Source organism: Semicossyphus pulcher, unplaced genomic scaffold (assembly GCF_022749685.1).
Source record: "Semicossyphus pulcher isolate SPU_LCO1_2020_fin unplaced genomic scaffold, fSemPul1.0.p SCAF_3, whole genome shotgun sequence".
NCBI lineage: Eukaryota > Metazoa > Chordata > Actinopteri > Labriformes > Labridae > Semicossyphus > Semicossyphus pulcher.
Window position 1 is genome coordinate 23041259 of NW_027211704.1, and position 18974 is coordinate 23060232.

Below are 18974 nucleotides of genomic sequence, written 5' to 3' on the forward strand. Positions count from 1 at the left end.
GCTAGTGAGATGTTTAACTGGATGAGACACAAAAGTTGACCATAAATTCTAATCCATTTAAAATTTGAGACTTTTTCGGTCTCAACCAATGATACAACTCCACAGACCAACACTGCTGGCAAACTGCTTTCAAAGACTGAATCTCTCGACCTCTGCCAAGAGTTTCTAACTTGTGGATCTATAAATTGATGCAATGAACCAGAACTTAAGTTGCATCTCTTTCCAGGACAACAGACCTCTATGTGTTTGAATGTGAGGGCACCTATTACTGTCTAAGTAAAACAATCCAGTAGAGGGTGACTCCATGATCAACCTCTACACCTCATTGTCATTCATTTATGCATTAAACAGATGGAGAAGGTGATTGGTAGGCAAGAATTCACTTTTATGCAACACTTGTTCACACATGTTGCCATCCTCTGGAGAGAAACACCAGCTGTCACTCAAAGCACTCATTGAAATACTCCTTTATTCCAAATGCAGGACCAGGTCAGCCAAATAAAACATGCATACGTTGTTTTTCCATTGTCTATGTCTACATTATAGATATTTAATACATAAATGATTCTATCCATACAAAATATAAAAATATGTGAGGCCTCATTTACAACCATATTTACACAGACTTCCTTAACTTAAGTGAAATTATTAATTCATTTATCTATGTACATACTATGAACTGAATACAATAGTACAGTATATCCTATATCTAAATCACATTGCATGAAAAACTAAACTTTACCAAACGCACTACCTTGCACACTCTTTTGCTGCATTGAAATGAAGTTAAATGTTAAAGTAATTGTACATCAGATTTTGCTGAACGTTGGGATGATGAACTGCGCGTGTAACTGTTAGCCTTAATATTCCCAAACATTAAAATGAACAAACATGCAAACACTGTTGCTTTTTCACTGTTTACCAACTGTTATTCATCACAGACTTTCAATTACGTGATATTCAACACTCAACAATACTGAATAAATGGACTGTAGGTTTTGTTTACTTCTTGTTCCAGATGGAGGATGTTAGCGTACACAAGCTAGACAAAGAGTCACTGACTGTGCCAAGCATCTGTATGTTAGGAGATTATGCAGTTCTTGCTTTTTCTGCGTTTGCGAGTGTGTAACTGCCCGCCGCGGCTGGGCCCTCCCATCCCTGTGTTGTTGTACTTATGGACCAGCTCCTGGTTGCTGAGGTAGCGCAGCTGGATGGGTCTGGGAATCGGCTCACCCAGGAAGTAACCTTCATCCTCCGATTCTGAAGATGACGAGCAGGTGGAGCACCAGTCATCGTCATCATAATCATCCCAGGAGTATTGGTTCAAGCCAGTGCGTCGGCTGGACCCTGGGTTCTGTAGGGTCAGGTCCGAAGTGGTTCTTGGACACTGCCTGAAGGGTTGGGGTTGATATCGTCCCCCTCCTCTTCCTATTCCAAACTGGTCCCTGGCGCTCCTCGGTGGCGGGAAACGATCGTAATCCTCACACACACGCAGCTGTGGTCTTTCTTGAGGCCGAACCCTCCGCTCTGCGACCAAGTTGAGAGCGTTGTCTGAACGAGATCGACGTGATCTCCGGGAGCGGTGGTGGTGGTGCCGGCGCCTCTGTGGAGTCTCCTCCTGAGCATCTATCCTGATACTTGATCCTCTTCCACCTCCACCTACTCCTCCACCAACCATCCTACGCTCACTGATGGGTGGCAAACGGGCCGCATTGGCGCTGCTCACCAAACTCACCCTATCCTCCTCCTGGAAGGTGAAGCCAGGCGGTAAATGAGTCATACCCATACTCACAGCCATGCCATGGGGGTCACGGTATTGCACCTGGTACTGAGAGGCCCTGGGAGGATCCATTTCCATGTAGGGCTGACCGGCAGTGAGGCTGTGAATGGACTCAGAGCTACGAAACTGCTCCGAGGAGTTGAGGGTGCCCATGTTACTTTTCTCGGACACATTCATTCCAGAGTCTTTGCTCAGGTCTGGCATAGAGAAACGAGAAAGGTGCTCCTGACGCTTTCCTCCCCCTTCTGCAGAGTTTCCTGAAGAGAAACAGAGGTAAATTCAATATCAACTTTGCCTTTTATTGACTGTTGAACAAGACTATCAACAATGCTGATTGCTGTTCTAGAAACATACATCCCTTCTTGGTCGAGCTAAAAAGTTGCCAAGCAGAGTACTACCCACCTGTAGCATTGGATAGGGCCAGGGACTCCATGGATCCTCTTGGGGTCTGCTCTAGAGGGGTCAGTTGCTCAGTGAAGCTAAGTGCATTAATTGGGTTCCTGCTTCTTGCCACCTGGGTTGGCGCTGGGAGCCCCACATCTCTGTCTCTCTGAAAGCCGTGAAAACTGATGGAGCGCTTGTCTGAGGAGAAGCCGTTGTGGTGCTGAGAACAATGGGACACCTCGGTGAAGCTCTTTTGGGTCCTCAGTTTGGGTGGATAGTACTCCTCTAGAGCTGGCTGCTGGAACCACGTCTCATTGAGTGAGTGGCCCTTCATGGCTGAGATGGGTGGTCTCTTTAAACCTCCGTTGTCCTTGATCCTGTGATCCTGCTGTTGATTATTTTGTCCAGAGCAGGAGGGGTTAAAGGCCGTCCTGACATTGCACTGGCTTAGGAGCTGGAGAGGGGTGGGGTTGGCTGTTGGGTCTGACTGGTGTTCATAATTATAGCCGTCACCTGCTTGCTCTTGGCTCTGCCAAGCAGGTGGCTCGCGAGTCAAACTGGGCGTTTGGCTGGAGAGACTCAGAAGATCCATTTGTAAAGACAGCGGGTCCACCTCGCCTGAAAATCTCTCCGACTGCACTCCACCCCCTCCTCCTCCACTCTTCCCCGTCTTGGAGCTGCGTCTGGACTCTCTGGTGGAGCGAGCGCTTTGGAAGGCTGAATCGGAGGAGTCCGAGCCATTTGGTTCCTCCCCCAGACTGCAGGAGCGTGAGCAGAAGATCTGGCCCTGCTTGGGCAGGAAAGGCCGGCCAAGCAGAGAGCGTTTGCAGCGGGCGCAGCAAAAGCAGCCCTCCGTGGCGTGCCAGTGCTGCCCATCGTACGTCATCTGGCCTTGGTCAATGCCTGTAGGAAACATAAACACATGAATCAACAGGGTTTATATAAAATGAAAGATTGTTGGACTTGTGTGTCCAAATACACAATTACAATAAAAAGAAACATGTCTTTATCAAAGAGCATAACATTAAATGTCTTATTGTCTTTATTAAAAACGCTGTTTTATGTGAAAACAATTGAGTGTGAGTTGCTTGTTGAGTGAGAAAGTAGCGCTGGAGGCTGTAGCATAACTGCGCTTTGGGGGGAAACTCATTATGGAGCTTTCCCAGCATTGTATAAACACATTACATTTTCAGCATGCTTGCAGTTGTTGCAGGAGAAAGAAAACCAGCTATTTGCTAATGGCTGCCATCTGTTTTCAGCATGATTTCTGATGGTTTCAATTAATAATCAGTTACGTTTTCAAGCCAAATACTTTTCTGTATCCTGTCTGACAAATAATTACAGGGCAAATTTGTTGAGAGGTATGTGCCAAAATGACACCTGGGCGATATACACAAATACGTACACACACACGCAGGAGGTGGCAGGAGGCCAGGAGGTGCTAATATGATTTTTTCCCACTGGATAATACCCCAGTTTCATCTCCCTGTTGGTTTTCCTGTAACATTAAAGGGTGGAGGCTGTTAAAAGGATTTTTAACTGACACTTGATACATGCCTCTGACATAAAATCACTTCCTGAGGTTGAAAAGCTTCTTTTGGTTGGTTTAAGGTGCATAATATATACTGCACATATTACTGTGCTCTATTAACTGGCGGTTCTGTTGCCCTCTGCTATGTGCCCTTGCCTAAAACCTGTGACCGGGGATGACATCACTCAGTGATAAACTGCTAAAAAAGCTTTTTTCCTCCTCTTTGTTTTTGCTATAAAAATTAGGTCACTCTATCCCGCTCTTTAAAAAAACCCTCTTGCATGTTTCCATGAATTCAGCTTAATAAAACTTTTTCTCGAATGGTTTCTTTGGATGACTTGTTGGTGGTTAAAGCAATGTGTATTAACAGCGATAGATGGCGGGTTTGTGGTGCAGCATACCAATATGTTCCCCGCAGGAGTCGCAGTACTCGGCGTAGAGGGACTCGAAGCAGGAGCAGCAGTAGGGACGTCCCTCTTTCATGATGTAGCGCTGCCCCCCCAGCACGGTCTCGCACTCGAAACAGCAGAAGTGCTTCATGTGCCAGTGACGCCCCTCTGCTTCAGTGCACTCATCCGCGAGGATGATCTAAGAAAGGGGAGATAAGAAAGCGTATCGTTTATCACAGATCCTCTGAGGTAAAACCTCAGTTGGGTTATAACTGTGTGCTGAATGACAGGACAAAGGCTCGGCTCGCCCTCCCCCTCCATATGTACCACTTTATGCTCTGTGGCTTAGTACTCTTAGATCACCCTCCTTGTCACTGACTGTGTAGGAGGCTAATGTGTGTGGGGAGATGGTGCATTTACTTTTAATTACGCTGCTGCTAAAACACGGGGGAGCTTTTTAAGTACTAACAGTGTCCTTGTCCTCATTTGCACAGACAGTAAGTCAGAGCTAATGGCTGGGAGATCAGGATACTGGGAGCTGACCCCATTAGAGTTGAGAAATATGTGAAAAACTAAAACAGTGTGTGCTGGGCAGCCTGATAGCATCGTATGACAGGGGTCTGGTGTGAATGTAGGCATGCATGTAACAGGCACAGTATGTTCCAAGTAACATGTGATCATTCATATGTGTGCACGTGTCAGGCGTGTACCTCATCGCAGGCAGTGCAGCGTGGCTTCAGCCTCTCAGCGTGGTGCCGGCCGCAGAAGATCTTCCCGTCCTGGTAGAAGTAGATGAGGTCCACCATCAGCTCGTTGCACGTGCTGCACACAAAGCAGGCCGGATGCCAACACACGCTGTGACCAGCCCGTGACGCGAATACAGCAATGTCCCCGCCATTTATCTGGCCTCCGCACTGAAAGGTTGCAGAACAGGAGGAAGCAGAAGAACATTTTGAGATAAATGGGTACAATATCGCAGATATTATCAGTGTTTGTCACTATTTAGATCCCATTTTTCTCTCCCAATACGAATTCAGGTGCCAAGACTCGTGGTAGTGGGTATAACAGAGTACCAATTCTGTATCTGTGCTTTTTTATATATTTCAACTTAAAGAAGCAATCAGTCCCTGGAAAAAGCCACCGTCAGTCGAAGCTGCTGTTCTCTGTAATCGATGGAAGCAAAAATATTTGAAATTGGTGCCATAGCTGTGGAGAAAGTTGTACAAACAGCTTGTGAGTTTGCCGTTTCTACATTCCTACAACACCCAGCGTGCATTGCGCCCCTCCCTCTGAAAGGAACGGCCTAACGAGAGATGCTGGAGTGAAATACTACTGTTTCGCTGCATGCAATGGGTCAGAGATACGAAATACGACGTGAATATACCTGTGAATTATCCAAAAAAATCTGCATTTCAAACCTGACGATTTTGAACGAGACATGACATCGAAGGCGGGCGTCCTAGATTGAGGAAGTGTAGTTTAGCGAGCTCCCTGGCTTCTGCCAGATGACGCGTTTTACGTAGTCTGGCGGAGGTTTTCCAGGGCCCATTGGAGAAGCGGACAGCGCCCTCCAAAGGCACAGAGAGAATTTTTTTTTCTGCTTTAATGGCATTAGCTCCCCATAATAGCATGATAGGATTGAGGTCGAAAATCGGCGAACTGTCCCTTTAATATCTGTATACAAGTGGTCAACCTTTCATGCACGGTATAACCCTAAACATGTTTTCTTTCCCAGCCATATGACACTGGTCAAGAACAACTTCTTATCCCGTACAATCATTGTGAAAGAAAAGGCTGTAAAATTATTATTATATTATTAGTCATTTTATGTTTGTGACACTCTGCAAGATTTATATAAGTCTCTAAAAGCTGTATCTATAAATTATTATCTTCCGAGTGAAGATGTGTGAGGAAAGTCTTTGGCATACACATGGAAGCCTGTAACGAATGATCATCGAAATTAATGGATTGGGCACCATCGTGAAACAAAATAATGAGCATGTTGATAATTAGAATCAGCGTGGGACATGAGAACGTTTGGGATTAAACCAACAAGTTCAGTTAACCATCACATTTGCAAAAGAAAAACTTCTTTCTTCTCAATTAATGACTTAAGTTCTACACGGGATCACCGATTAAGTTGCAGATTTTTCCAGGAGGTAATGGTTTATCAGGAAGTTTATCAGGAAAAGTGGCACATTTAATAAGGTCAGCTGATAATGATCCAGTGTCTAGTCTTTAACACAATTTTGGATGAAAACCGGACTACACTGAGAGCACAAGGTTGTGTTCTTGTGATGCCGATGGGCTGCTTGAGAAGACTGATGGGGCAAAGGGAGGAAATAAAAATGGAGTGATATATGTGAGGGTAAAAAGGAAAGCGAGATCACCATGGAGGCCTAAGGTATGAAGCCGGAAAGATAAACGAGAGGGAGCGCTAAGGAGACGTGGGGAAAGGTCGGGGAGACAAAGTAGATTTAAAGGGGTGGGAAGATGGAGATGGGGGTAGAGTTACAATCAGGTTATCTAACTGGCACAAAGCCTACAGCTGCAAGGAGGCCAAAGGGGGGGTGGGGAATTCAATCAATATACACTCTCCCAACAATCTGCTCCCTCACGTACGCGTGTCTGGATGTGCGTCTGCTGAGGGAATGAAACACATGCTGTAAAAGCAGCTACACACCTGAGGCAGCAACACAACAGTGAGTAGCTCCGTTTTGCCTCAGCCTGTTGTACACACAGTAATAAATGGCTAGCGGATGCTGACGTGCACTGGGTTATTGTTAAAAGAACACTCTCGGTTGCACTCTGTCGTCCCATAAGACCACTACAAGTACAAATGTAGACAACACATTAAATATTTATTGTGAAAGTGGGTTCTACTACGAGATATTCTCAGAAGTGGCAGTTCACTGTAATTTAGTTTTCTGGGGAACTCTGGTTATTTCGAGTCTAGCAGCTGGACTGGCAGACACAACCTCAAGATCCTCTCCAGAACAAGACTGTGAGATAGGACTGACAATATAACAACACTGTTATCAAAGAAAGCGACCGCCCTTCATATGTCAACATGGAGCCCCTCTCATATATCACAACAAAGAGCTGAAATGCCAGCAGGCGGTTCAGTGTGTCTCTCACACGATTCATTGCTTTCATTCCGCTGGCCACATGACACACCTTTGATCTTGTCACGCTTAATTCACTCATGTCACGGGAATCGATGTAGGAATGATATTTAGAAGAGAAACGATGGGACACTTTCATATCATCTTTGACCTTTCTTTTTTATCTCTGGACTGTCAGGAAACGATAAGAAAAATGAATGCTTTTAGGTGATTCTGTCGGGTACCTGTTCGCAAATCGCCCCCGTCATTGTCAAGGGGAACGGGCGGACGTTGCCGCGGCCCAGGTTCTCCCGTTTCCGTTGGTTGCTGAAGAGCTTCAGTTCTCGCTTCTCCTCGTCATCCAGGCTGTTACAGTATCGCACCTGAACACACACAGACACACACGTCACATAAACAAACATTTTTAGGGTTTGATTGTTACTGACACAGAAAGTTGAAGGTTGTTGCCTGTGCTTTTAAAATCTGTATATCATCGTCACATTTTACCAACCATGGTATTATTGCAATAACGAAATAGATCATTCATCTTCAGTCAATGGTACTGTCTGTGTCAGCATTGTTAAGCAAAGACAAGTGTTCTCCCAGTTGGCTTTACAGAGGAGCCTGAACAGACTGGATGTTACATGACTTTCATCATTTTCAGTTTATAATGGAGATTAGCTCCATTTGGGTTGCAGTAACATGAAACAATCCATCAAATATCATTGAAAAGCATCCTAAATATAGTCTGGTTACAGGCCTCTGATCCGAGATTGGTGTAGATGAGACACCCAATTAATCGGCATATTTCGGCAATCATAATAATCTGTTGTTAACCACCTCTACCATCGCTTCTATGATGTCATTCCCTACAAGTAAAATAAGCCTGTTTTCTAACAGAAATTGACCAGCATGTTTCACTGATTATCAGGCTAGTGTGGTGGTGCCAATCAAGTGATGTCACATTTTATAGCAATCATAATAATATCTCAACATTAACTGTAATGATTTGATTTACTGCTTTATTAAACAGAAACAGGCAGCTTCACAGATAAACTCCTCGCTATCTAATTTCTGCCCATTATGGAGACAGACTCCATTTTTCTTGCACCTGTCTCCTCCTCTCTATCCTTTTATCTGTGTTGCCCTGGAGGAGAAGAGAGAGGGAGTAGAGGGAAAGAGAGATTGATGGATGGACGGAGGTGGTGGGGAGGGGGTCAGCTCGGACTCTCACCTCATTGTCGTGCGGCGGGAGCTGATGGAGCAGCTGTTTGATGCGGTATTTCTCTCCCGGGCTGTTCACGTAGGGCACCTTTTCCTCGGGCAGGGAGCTGTAGTACTGATGAACCTGAGGAGGAGACGGAGAGAGGAGGAGAGGAATGAAGAACAACGACATACCTGTGAACATGTAAAAGCCTCAAGTCATTACTTTTATTACTCACGCTTATGATTACTACCTAAACCAGTTTAAAAAGATAAACTGCAAATCCTCGTTTTTTAAAGCCGAAACCAACAAAACTAAATGAACAGGCTCGACAACAGGGAGTGATCAACACACACAAAGACACACACACACGCACTTAAAACCACTTTGATTTATGGCCCACCAGCAGAGTCTTAATGGAACCTCACCTCTCCATCTTTGCACATCGACATGAGAATGTATTACTGAGCTGTCAAACACGCACACACATTCTCACAGACACACACACACAAGGACAAAGCGGTGATTAAAGCATATGCATGTAGCAGTGTGTGAATGTGTGTGCGGCCGCAGGATTAATGCTAATCTGGCCGTTCCAAATTACTTGGACATTCTTTACATTACAGCGGCAGACAATGAGCGTCATCTCTGTTATTTATTGCAGTCTTTTTTATTACACTGTAACAGGGGGCCGGGGTATAACAGAGGTCAGGCAGCCATATATGAATGTGATAGGGTGAGGGGGACCGCAAAAAGGCCACAGGGTTTTAAAGGGAAATTTGAGGACAGAGGTTAAAGATAGAGAGAGGGGAGAAGGAAAGGTGGGAAGAGGGAAGAAGGAATTTAAACAAAACCGAAAAACAAGCAACGGAATACTTGGAATGTAAAGAGAGCCAACATGATCGATACCTGCTGACGAGGTCGGCCCAATCTTAATGACCCCCCTGTCTACTGAATGGATCCACTGACTGGAAGCCATCAGCTTTGTCCTTGGCAATAACACACAGTCTGTCACACAAAATCAGATTAACTTGACTGACGCAGACACGCACCGGTGCCTGTTAACAATTGAAACCATATTGCTTTTCAAAAACTTGAAGCTTTGACATCAGTTTCTATATGAAGAGCATTTCCTTACAGCATTATGGAAACTTGTTTGTTGTTTGGGATGAATTTACATCCGCACCCTCTTGTTGCAAGTGTAACCTAACTCCTTCTGCTTTGCTTTTGTTGGCTTCTAACAGTGTTGGCGAGCGATGCAGGATCCAGGTCCAGCAGCACGGCCGGGGGACCTCGGGATAGTCAATGAAAGACCGACTGTGGTCAAGCACTGATAAATCACAAGACGCATATACGCACATGCTTCCAGATGCGTGCACACAAACAGCTAATGATGAATTAAAAGACATGTAACGAAAAGGTTACAATGTGTAGGTGAAAGGCACATTGCCCCCAGGAAAAGATTTAATGACACACACACACACACACACACACACGCACGCACATGCACATAATGGACACAGATGCAGTGAGAGCCAAGAGGAGCAGCTTGTGATAATAACTGTAATCGAAAGCAGATGAAGCTAAAGACAGGGCAGGAGTTCGTACTGTACTGAAAGGAGTGTTTTTAAAGCCTAAAGCAAATGGTAGGACTTCACAACTGAGTGACAAGAGTGATCACTTCACACAGCTGGTTTCTATTGCTGTTAATGGCCAGACAGCCAGAGGAAAAGACACCACCAGGCACCACTCCTAACATTCTCTCAACAAGCCACTTCGCAGTGGTTAGTGGACGTAGATATTATATTGTTGAGAAAACACTGGTAGTTACAGCCAAACATGGTGGGAAAGATGGTGTTTTTCATAGCGAAGTGAGCAGAATTAATGGCTGTGTTTTCATTCTTTGTCCTTTTCTTCTTTGCTAAAAGAACACTGTTGTGGAAGCAAGCTCAATGTGTTCAAATGTTAAGAGGCTCGAGAACAGTTAATAAAGCACAAAATATAAGCTACTGAATGTATTTGAATGCAGTTGTGATGTTAAAAAGACTGTGCTCAACTAATGTAGCAGCTCTGTGAGGTTCTATTTAAGAACAGCGGTGCTAACATTGGCATGCTATCATGCTAGCCATCTCAATGACTATGTGCTGATGTTTTTTCTATTTATCCGATTAAAACAACCTAATGTAAGAGCTAGATGACATAGGATTCTCAAAGTCAGTAGGTTTCATCCTTTGGGGATCATGACTGTTTAAATGAAACGATCTCTTAAGCTACATTGCTAGCATGCTAAAAATGAGTTTTACTGGCTTCAACTGATCCGTTGTTGCAAAGTTCTTTATGTGCGCCACAACGTCTTTTAATAGCTTTATCGTGTATCTGTCATTCACAGCTAGTGGCTGTAATCGGGTCAGGGGCTGACTACCTTTCATTAGCCTTGAAATTGGATGGGGATGGGTCTAATAGTCCATTTTATATGAGGTTGAACTAGCCAACGGTCCCTTTTCAGACTGGCCCTTTCTTGTTAAGTTAATCTATCCACATCAGGTCAAAGGGTCCCTTTCACAACCTGGAAAGACCTCTAAGTTTGCATGATTAACCTTGAACTAGATTTCTATTTAAATGTCCAACATGTGTGCAGCATACTTCATGTTCAACTGCAAATTAAAATCAGATCCTTCTTGATGCTGAACAGAGTCTGCACATTGGACTGCAGCTCTTGCTACCTGATTGGTTAAAAGACATGAAAAAACACAGTTTCAGGCCACTGCTGAGTGACATACTTGGCCTTGAAAAGCTGTAACTTGGCAACATGCAACAATTTTATTTGAGAAAGATGGAGAGAAGAGAGCAAGGGGAGACAGTGGGAGAGAGAATATTGGCAGCACTGAGGCTCAATAACATCTCAAACACACTCTGTAACGGCTGTGTTTGGTGATAAAAATTCTGATTCTTTTACTGGGTCTGTATTTCAGCGATTGTTGACAGAAATATAGACACACAGGAGGATTGAAGAATCAACTTAGTGCTAATATATCCCTCATAATCCCCAAATATATCTGACTGACTATCATAGTGATAGTGAAATCTCTCGTCACGGAGGAGTGACTTTACACCACTGCTGGCTGAACAGCAGACTCATACACAGCACCGGCTCCCCACGGGGGAAACCTAAACACACAGTTTAGATCCTGGAGATTAGCTTTGTGTTTACCATCTTCCTCTAGTTCTCAGTCTTTCCCTCTTGCAGAGCAAGGCTGGGTGTTGAAAAACCACCACATCAGGCGGACTTCCACTCATCTGCGCTAGGTCAACATGTTTCCACAGCTTGAATGACTTGGATGTCAGGCTGGGAAAATAAAAATGACTATAACTGTGAAGATGTATTATATAAGGCTGTCAAATGTTCTAAATCGGAAAAAAATGCCAAAAAACAGAGTTAAATACGTATTTTCAAGGTTGTCCAGCTGCTTGTGCAGTACTGCACAGTTTAGGCTCCTTTATGGCTCTACTGTTCCTGGGACCTCATCACCGCTAGACGAGAGCCTAATTGACTCCGGGGTTAGATGTGTGACCATGGAGGGGGATGAAAAATAGCTCAGTCCTTCAGAGGGGAAAACAGCGAACTGTGCCAACATTGTATTGACCAGTTCATTGCTCTCAGCTCATCAACAAAATGAAACCAGCTCCATAAACGCCCCTATTGTCCTGTAAAACTGGAATCCCACATGTGCACACCTCAGTGGATACTGTAAAAGTGGATTTTCTTCAACAGGCACGGGACCTTTTAACGTGTGCGTATTACACAGGCTGAGCTCAGTCGTCTCAAGGGCATAGAAATCTGCTGTTAACATGTTTGTAGGCGGAATGAATTAGAGATTAATTTTACTGCTGGGGGCACACAATCCTTATTATCCATTAGCGGAGCACTAGGCCTAAGCGCTGACCTTTAATATTGTGAGATACATCTTAACAGATGCAAAATATTGGCATAAGGAGTAGGACTTTAAGCTTTTTATTGAGTTTACACCATACTGGAAGCATGTACATGTATAAAAATCCCATAAATTAAAATTGTCTTTACATATCACTGCAATGCTTTCTCTCCTGTTTTGGCCTTACATGAACGTTAAAATGTTTAACAAAGGCAAAAATGAAATCTCGAATCTCAGACTTTGAATCCCGTTGTCACTGCCCATTTCACAGACCCCTGATATAAATCTCAGGAGTCTGGTTCAGTGTCAATGTGATGTGGAAAAGTGTAGGTTTGTAAGATGTACCTGTTCAGGTTTGAGTCCTGGTGGAACCCAGGCGTACTCCTCCAGGGCACAGCCTGAGTCGTCGTCTGAGGTCGAGTTCCTCTGGAAGTCGTACATCAGCTTGGTGACAGTCTTCTCCATCTCTACAGGCATGGCTGTCACTGCATGCTCCTCACGACGACACTTGCAGTGCACACAGATCTTCCTACCATGGACAAACACAGACAAAAAACAATGGTTATGCTAAAGTCGTATGCAGACGACACCTTTGTTTAAAGGTCAGATATAAATGAAATAATTCAGGGAATATGTGCCTCCGATTTGAAAGCAGCAGTGGCCCTCTATATGATCTTGTTGAAAAGTGTAATTTTTGGTTTGAAAGGGACTTTGGAACATTTTAACTCACAATGCCTTGGTATATACCTCCACTGGGGTGAAAACAAGTACTCAGATTAATAAATCACGAAGTAAATATGGGGAGATTTGGTTTCAGAAGAAACAAGACGTCATGAAGCCTTCCATTCATCACAGAAAAAAATAACCTTCATTGCTTTTCCCCCAAACGTAACCTCAGACAACCTGTAAAGAAAGGAAAATCTGTCACCCCCTGCTACTTGGTTGGAGCCATAGTAGAGCCCACCCCCCAAAACTCTGTGAAACTCTTGACTTTTGCTCAAAACACATGGAGTCTGTGCGTGTTTGCAGACCTTCTGTATGCATAAAGGATGTCAACTTAACACAGTAAAGGTCAAGGCTTCCCACTGCAGCTCTCACAGTAAAGTGAGGGTACCACAAACCCAATGCTCAACAATCCTCTGGGGTACCAAGAACACGGACATAATCACAAACATGCTACGGAAATTAGCAGAATACAGCCAATGACAGTCATGGAAAAAAAGTACTGTAGAAACACACACACACACACACACACACACACACTTCCCTGTGTACAAGGTTTGAAAAACACAAGCAGATGCCTTGTAATGACAGTGCACCACTGTCATTAGTCAAGCAATCCTACCCAGCAACAAAGGGAAAGTGTGACTTTCCACTGAAAAGATTGGGAGTGTTTGTAACCAATACTTCTCCTCTTAGCTGCTCTTTCATTTTCAGCTTTGTCTAGAGAGCAATAAAGAAAGTTTATATTTTTCATAGGCTCAAAATTACCCCAGTGCATGTGAAGCATCTCACAAAAAGCAGAACAGGATGTGGGTTGAATATAGGCCACCTTCAGTACATCTATCCAAAGGGAGAAGACACTGCTTGCATACAGATGCATGTGTCCTTGACAGCTCTAAGTACCTGCATGAGGAAGAAACTGTGTGTGGCCAGAAGGTCATATCCCACTAACCCTTGCTGCCCCTCAGGCAGCCAAACCAGGGAGACAATCCAATTACCTTCCCAGACGGACGCCTGCCTGTCTGACAGACAGCCCTACAGAGGAGCTTAAGGACACTCAGGACACTCTTTGACAGACTGACAGCTTGGCTGGCTGCGGATCTGTTGGCGTAAAGTGCTTGGAGAGCAGACAACACCATGTGGGGAGCTGGCCAAGTCTCACCTTGTCTATGGCTCAAAGGAGCACTTCTTGTCCATGGGTTGAGTCTTGATTGACAAAGGACTTCGGTCTTTTTGGCTTACCATTGATGGAGTTTGATGAAAGAGAGGATATGGGAGATACTTTGAAACTCTTTGTAAATCTCTAAGTCAAACATCCCACTGACATGCCACAACTGGTCACACGACAGACTGTAATCCTTAAAAAGAAGACATCTATAGGTCTAGAGTGGGACAAATATCAGTCAACACTTGAGAGTTTGCCATCCGCGCAGAACATATTGCTGTCAGCTCCAGCTTAAACAACACCCTGAGCAAAGAGGCAGACCTCTGCAACTTCTACCGTCATTGTGCAAGTGCATGCATCAGGCTGTTCAAACCGCCATAAATATTAACAGAACACATAAAGTGACCAGAATATTAATATCGATGGGTATGACAATCGGCGCAGAAACGCAGCTCAGGCTGACAAAGTCATCAAGCAGCTGTCAGGCAGGCCGGCTGGTGTTTGGCAAATCCCTGTCCCTGTGGCATCATGCTATAGCCAGAGGCAACGCAGCCTGCCTCATTACAGCCCAGCACCTTCACCATCATTACTAATTTAAGACTTATTAACAGGATGACACGCACAAAAATGCATGCATCCAGACTTGCAGCAAGGATGATGGCTGAAATTGGAAAACAATGGGACCAAAAGGTGAAGACAAAAATAATTACGCATGCATGGACACCTCTGTCATTCTTCTGGCATACTGCTTGGTGATTAGTAAGGCAGTTATTTCTGCCTTAGGGCGAGGAGGGTCTCTTGGAGATAAGAGTATACAAATAGCCAGAGCTGAAGGAAAGCATTACACACCGCATTCCTTCTGAGAGGACACATCACAATGTCCCTGCCTCACACTCGGCCTTTCCAGCCTCTGTGGACTTCGATTTCGAAGCAGATAATCTTACGATCTTTGGCGAAGCGCTCTTCTCCGACCCACTCTCTCAATCCAGATGTGTGTTTATGAGCCTCATCCAGTAATTCACCTCACAAACATCTGATCTCGCCATATCAGGGCTGGAGGAGATACCGTAGGCCTACAGGGGCCTGTTGCACCTTCTCTCCCTTTCTATCCTCCTGATTTACAACACGCTTCATGCACATGCCTGGGATTTCCTCTCCACTGAAACTTAATCCCCATGCTTCCCCTTGTAATCTACATGATTTCAATTAGGAGAGATTCGGGGACTTTGGTAATGCAAGTGGAGTGCATCGCTGACGCCTCATAAATAACTTTGAAGTAAGGAGAGGGAAGTTAAAAGGCTTGTTCTTTGTAATTCAAACGTGACTGGCCTTTCATCCCCTGGGAGATGTAAATGCTGGTGTATCATTGGTCAGTTGGACTGTGAGGTTTGTTCAAGACCTGGTATGTTGTTAGAGAGTAATCCTGTGACCATGATGTCAGTGGACAATGATTCACCGTTTTGGGTTAATTATCATCGCCTTGCTCCTCTAGATTAGCCCTGTAACCTAGGCAACGCGTTGTTTTAATACATAACTAGGGTCTGATAGGCACTCATTTTGGTTCAATTGTTTTAGGGAACTGTTGCAAGATCTTCAGCAAGCAGGGTCTCAAGTTTGGCCAGAGAATTCTTGAGAAGAATTTGCCATCTTAGTACATACTTCAAAGCAAAAGATTTATCAAGATTTATTCACACAAATTATCTTTGCAAGACCAAAAGAAGGGACTCTATTAAACACAATCTTAAGAAAAGCATTGGATTTAACAAAAATTCAAGAGCCAGACAAGGAAGTTAACTTTGAAGGGCTTGAAGCTGAAGCCTCTCTCATTCCTGACCAGCTCCCCAAACCGCTGCAGCTTTTCCATGGCATCACTCTAGACGGTCAGATTAAAATCCCATCTTTAAATGGAAGTTCTGCACAAAAGCGACGGCTAGATGACAAGAGGGGAGAGCAGAGCGGAGAGAACAGCTGGGAGCACATTGCAGCCAAGTCTTGTCTTATTTTTTCCTGCTTCTGCTTTTGTTTTCTTTGGAAGGAGTTGGGGGGAAAAGGAGAACACACTTCTTTCTCTTTAGCAGCGTTTTGTTTGGTCGATGCATTTCCGTTCATGTTTAGAAACCGTTGTTCGTATTTAAACAATTCAGCCCGATCTTCATAAATTACCTCTATGCAAGCAAACAACGTTTTTCAATCTACACCAGGCTCCATGTTGACTTCAGAGCTATTAGGAGCAAATCACAATTAAACATGGCTGGAGGTGTTCCCGACAAGAATCAGGCTCGAGAAAGACGTTTTCCATTAGTGGCCAATTAGTAAGAACCAGATGCACGTGTTCCTGAGGACAGAGATTAGGCCAACATCCACCTGTCATAACAAATTATACAAAGTCATAGTCCAGCCTTCTTTTTAGCTGGCCTCTGCTCCACAATCCTCAACCTGATGATTAGTTTTTCCTGTATGGACAGTGATAAAAGAGAACCCTTGATTTTTTACCAAAATACAATTTTCAACAACTCTTCCAACCGTCAAAAAGAGGAACACACCAACAATTGTACGTGTGGAGCTTAGCGGCAAAAATGGCTGCTCAGTGTACTAAAATGAAACTGATTATGCCACGAGGTAACCTGGATTTTCCTTAGAACTTTTAAAACAGACAGCATGTGTCACAACGTGGAGGTATGGGGTTGACGAGAAGTGCAGAGTTTGGGGCAAAAGGGGTCCAATTATACTGTAGATGTAATGGGGTTGTTTAACGGGAAATGTCGGAGCTTTACCCATACTAGAGGCTCAAGTTATGTTCACACTACTACCTTTTTGTTTTAAAAGGCACAACTTTAGCTACCTTTTCTCCTGGCGTCCACATTACTCCAGACTTTTGGAAACCCTGCTGACCCCATTTTAGATTGACAACCCTGGAGTTGCGTTTTATTGTGGAAGGTAGAAACCGACGCTTCTAGAAACGAAGATGCAGACACCCACATTTGCTTGCTGATAGGGTCTATGCGTCACAACGAGTCATGACGCCTGTTTCATCATGGTTTAAATAGCTTGTGTTGATCAGAGCCGTAAATATCCATTTTAAATTTTCAATGTTTTGAATTTCCAAAAACGGCTATGAAGAGATGTTTAAGAGCTAAACACTAATGGCACATGAGCTAATCAAGAATTTGTTGGGACTTTCAACTGAATGATCAATCCTGGAGTAATTGGTGATAGCAAATACACAAAAACACGCGGCTGTGGCTCAGAGGTAAAGTGGGTGCCCCACAATCGGAAGGTTGGCGGTTTGATCCCCAGTCCTCCTGTCTGCAAGGCGAATTGTCCATGGGTAAGATGGTGAACCCTGAATTGCTCCCGCGGGCAAGCGTCATTGTGTGAATGATAAGTAGACCAGTTGCCTTGCATGGCACTAAATCAGTGTATAAAAGGGTGAATGTGGCATGTAGTGTAAACGTGCCTAAATTATAAAAGAGAAGTCCATTAACCATTTAATTTACATACAGCAGCTCTCAATAATGCTAGTATATTTTTAAATTTGCAGTTCAGGTAATTGAAAAGTCTTAGCTCCTGTTCTCTCCCTCTCTACGAATGAATGGTTCAGGATTTGTGTGGGAAGCAAAAAGTAGAGAGTGATATTTATGTTACATCAGTCTGAGATGCTTTTCAGCTGCAGCCGCGCTATAGAACGGATCACATTACTCGTTCATCCAATGTTGACTTTTTCCATAAAGTGACACTACTGTGGATGGTAACAGAGAGAGTCAAGTAAGGGTCAGGACTCTATGACTAACTCAACTCAGACTTACAGATCATGAGTAATTTACTAAACGAAGACATACAGAAGGATGTAGAAAGGTTTGCCCTACTCGCCTATGATTTCTTATTCAGGAGAAAACTGTTTCTCAGCAAATCCATCAGTCATTCAAGGAATTTCACTGGAAAATTATGTTGACTTTTCTTTTTAAGTGTTAGAGGGAAAAAGCTGCAACCAGTGCGGGACTTTTTCCATAGCCAGTCTTGTGTGTCAGAAATAATGTTGATGTGGCGTTCAGGCTCCTGTCAGTTCAGTAAATGTTTGGGCTGCTCTCCGATCTAAGCCCAGACCAGAGCCCAATGATAATGCAGCCAGCTGCTGAAGCCACATTATTCATTGCTTCTCAGTCAGTCCATTCATGTGCTAATCCAGTGACCCTTTACACAGCTAAAAAGTAGCCTCCTAAACGGCTCAATTAGCCTGTATTCAGTCTTGTAATGCTGTCCTCAAACATGTTTTTGTAGTTTTACCACTTGTTTCCAATGCAGTTTGCAGCAAACTCAATAAAAAAATCTCAGTCTTTTAACCATAAATTAGGAAAATAATAGTAACACTTGGCTGGAGAAACAAGCTGATGGAGGGGGAAAGATTGAAATATTTTACGGACGCTATCTATTTATTTTTATGTTTGTTTACTAAGCAATCTACAGCCCATATGGCACAGAGGCTGCCCAACAAAAGAGTTTCTGGCTGGAGAGCGCACAGTAGCCTGACCATTGCGCTACAGGGGGTGGGGTGGGGGATAAAAACCGGTGAGAACACGTCTATACAGGGAGCGCTAACAACTCTGCACCGAGTGTGTTACTTTTATCCTAATAACATGTTAAAGAAAGCAAAAAGTTAGTTAAAAGCCCAATGCTGTTAAATTGGGCATATATCTTTATTATTTTGTCCTACCCGAGTTTTTACGCACACATTTCAGAAAGAAAGTATGAGAATAAAGTCACA

General features: G+C 43.9%; 1 protein-coding gene across 2 annotated transcripts in view; it reads right to left on the bottom strand.

Annotated features, from left to right (window-relative positions):
• Window positions 1–452: 452 nt before the first annotated feature.
• Window positions 453–18974, bottom strand: part of prickle2b (prickle homolog 2b) — a 93913-nt gene continuing 75391 nt past the window's right edge. For both annotated transcript variants that reach the window (XM_069677626.1, XM_069677625.1), the window contains exons 2-8: window positions 12670–12853; window positions 8423–8536; window positions 7434–7571; window positions 4795–4998; window positions 4097–4283; window positions 2183–3067; window positions 453–2037 (exon numbers count right to left, since the gene is read on the bottom strand). In XM_069677626.1, the coding sequence (XP_069533727.1) occupies window positions 1082–2037; window positions 2183–3067; window positions 4097–4283; window positions 4795–4998; window positions 7434–7571; window positions 8423–8536; window positions 12670–12801 (2616 nt within the window). In that variant the 5' untranslated portion in view covers window positions 12802–12853 and the 3' untranslated portion in view covers window positions 453–1081. The remainder of the gene's footprint in view (window positions 2038–2182; window positions 3068–4096; window positions 4284–4794; window positions 4999–7433; window positions 7572–8422; window positions 8537–12669; window positions 12854–18974) is intronic.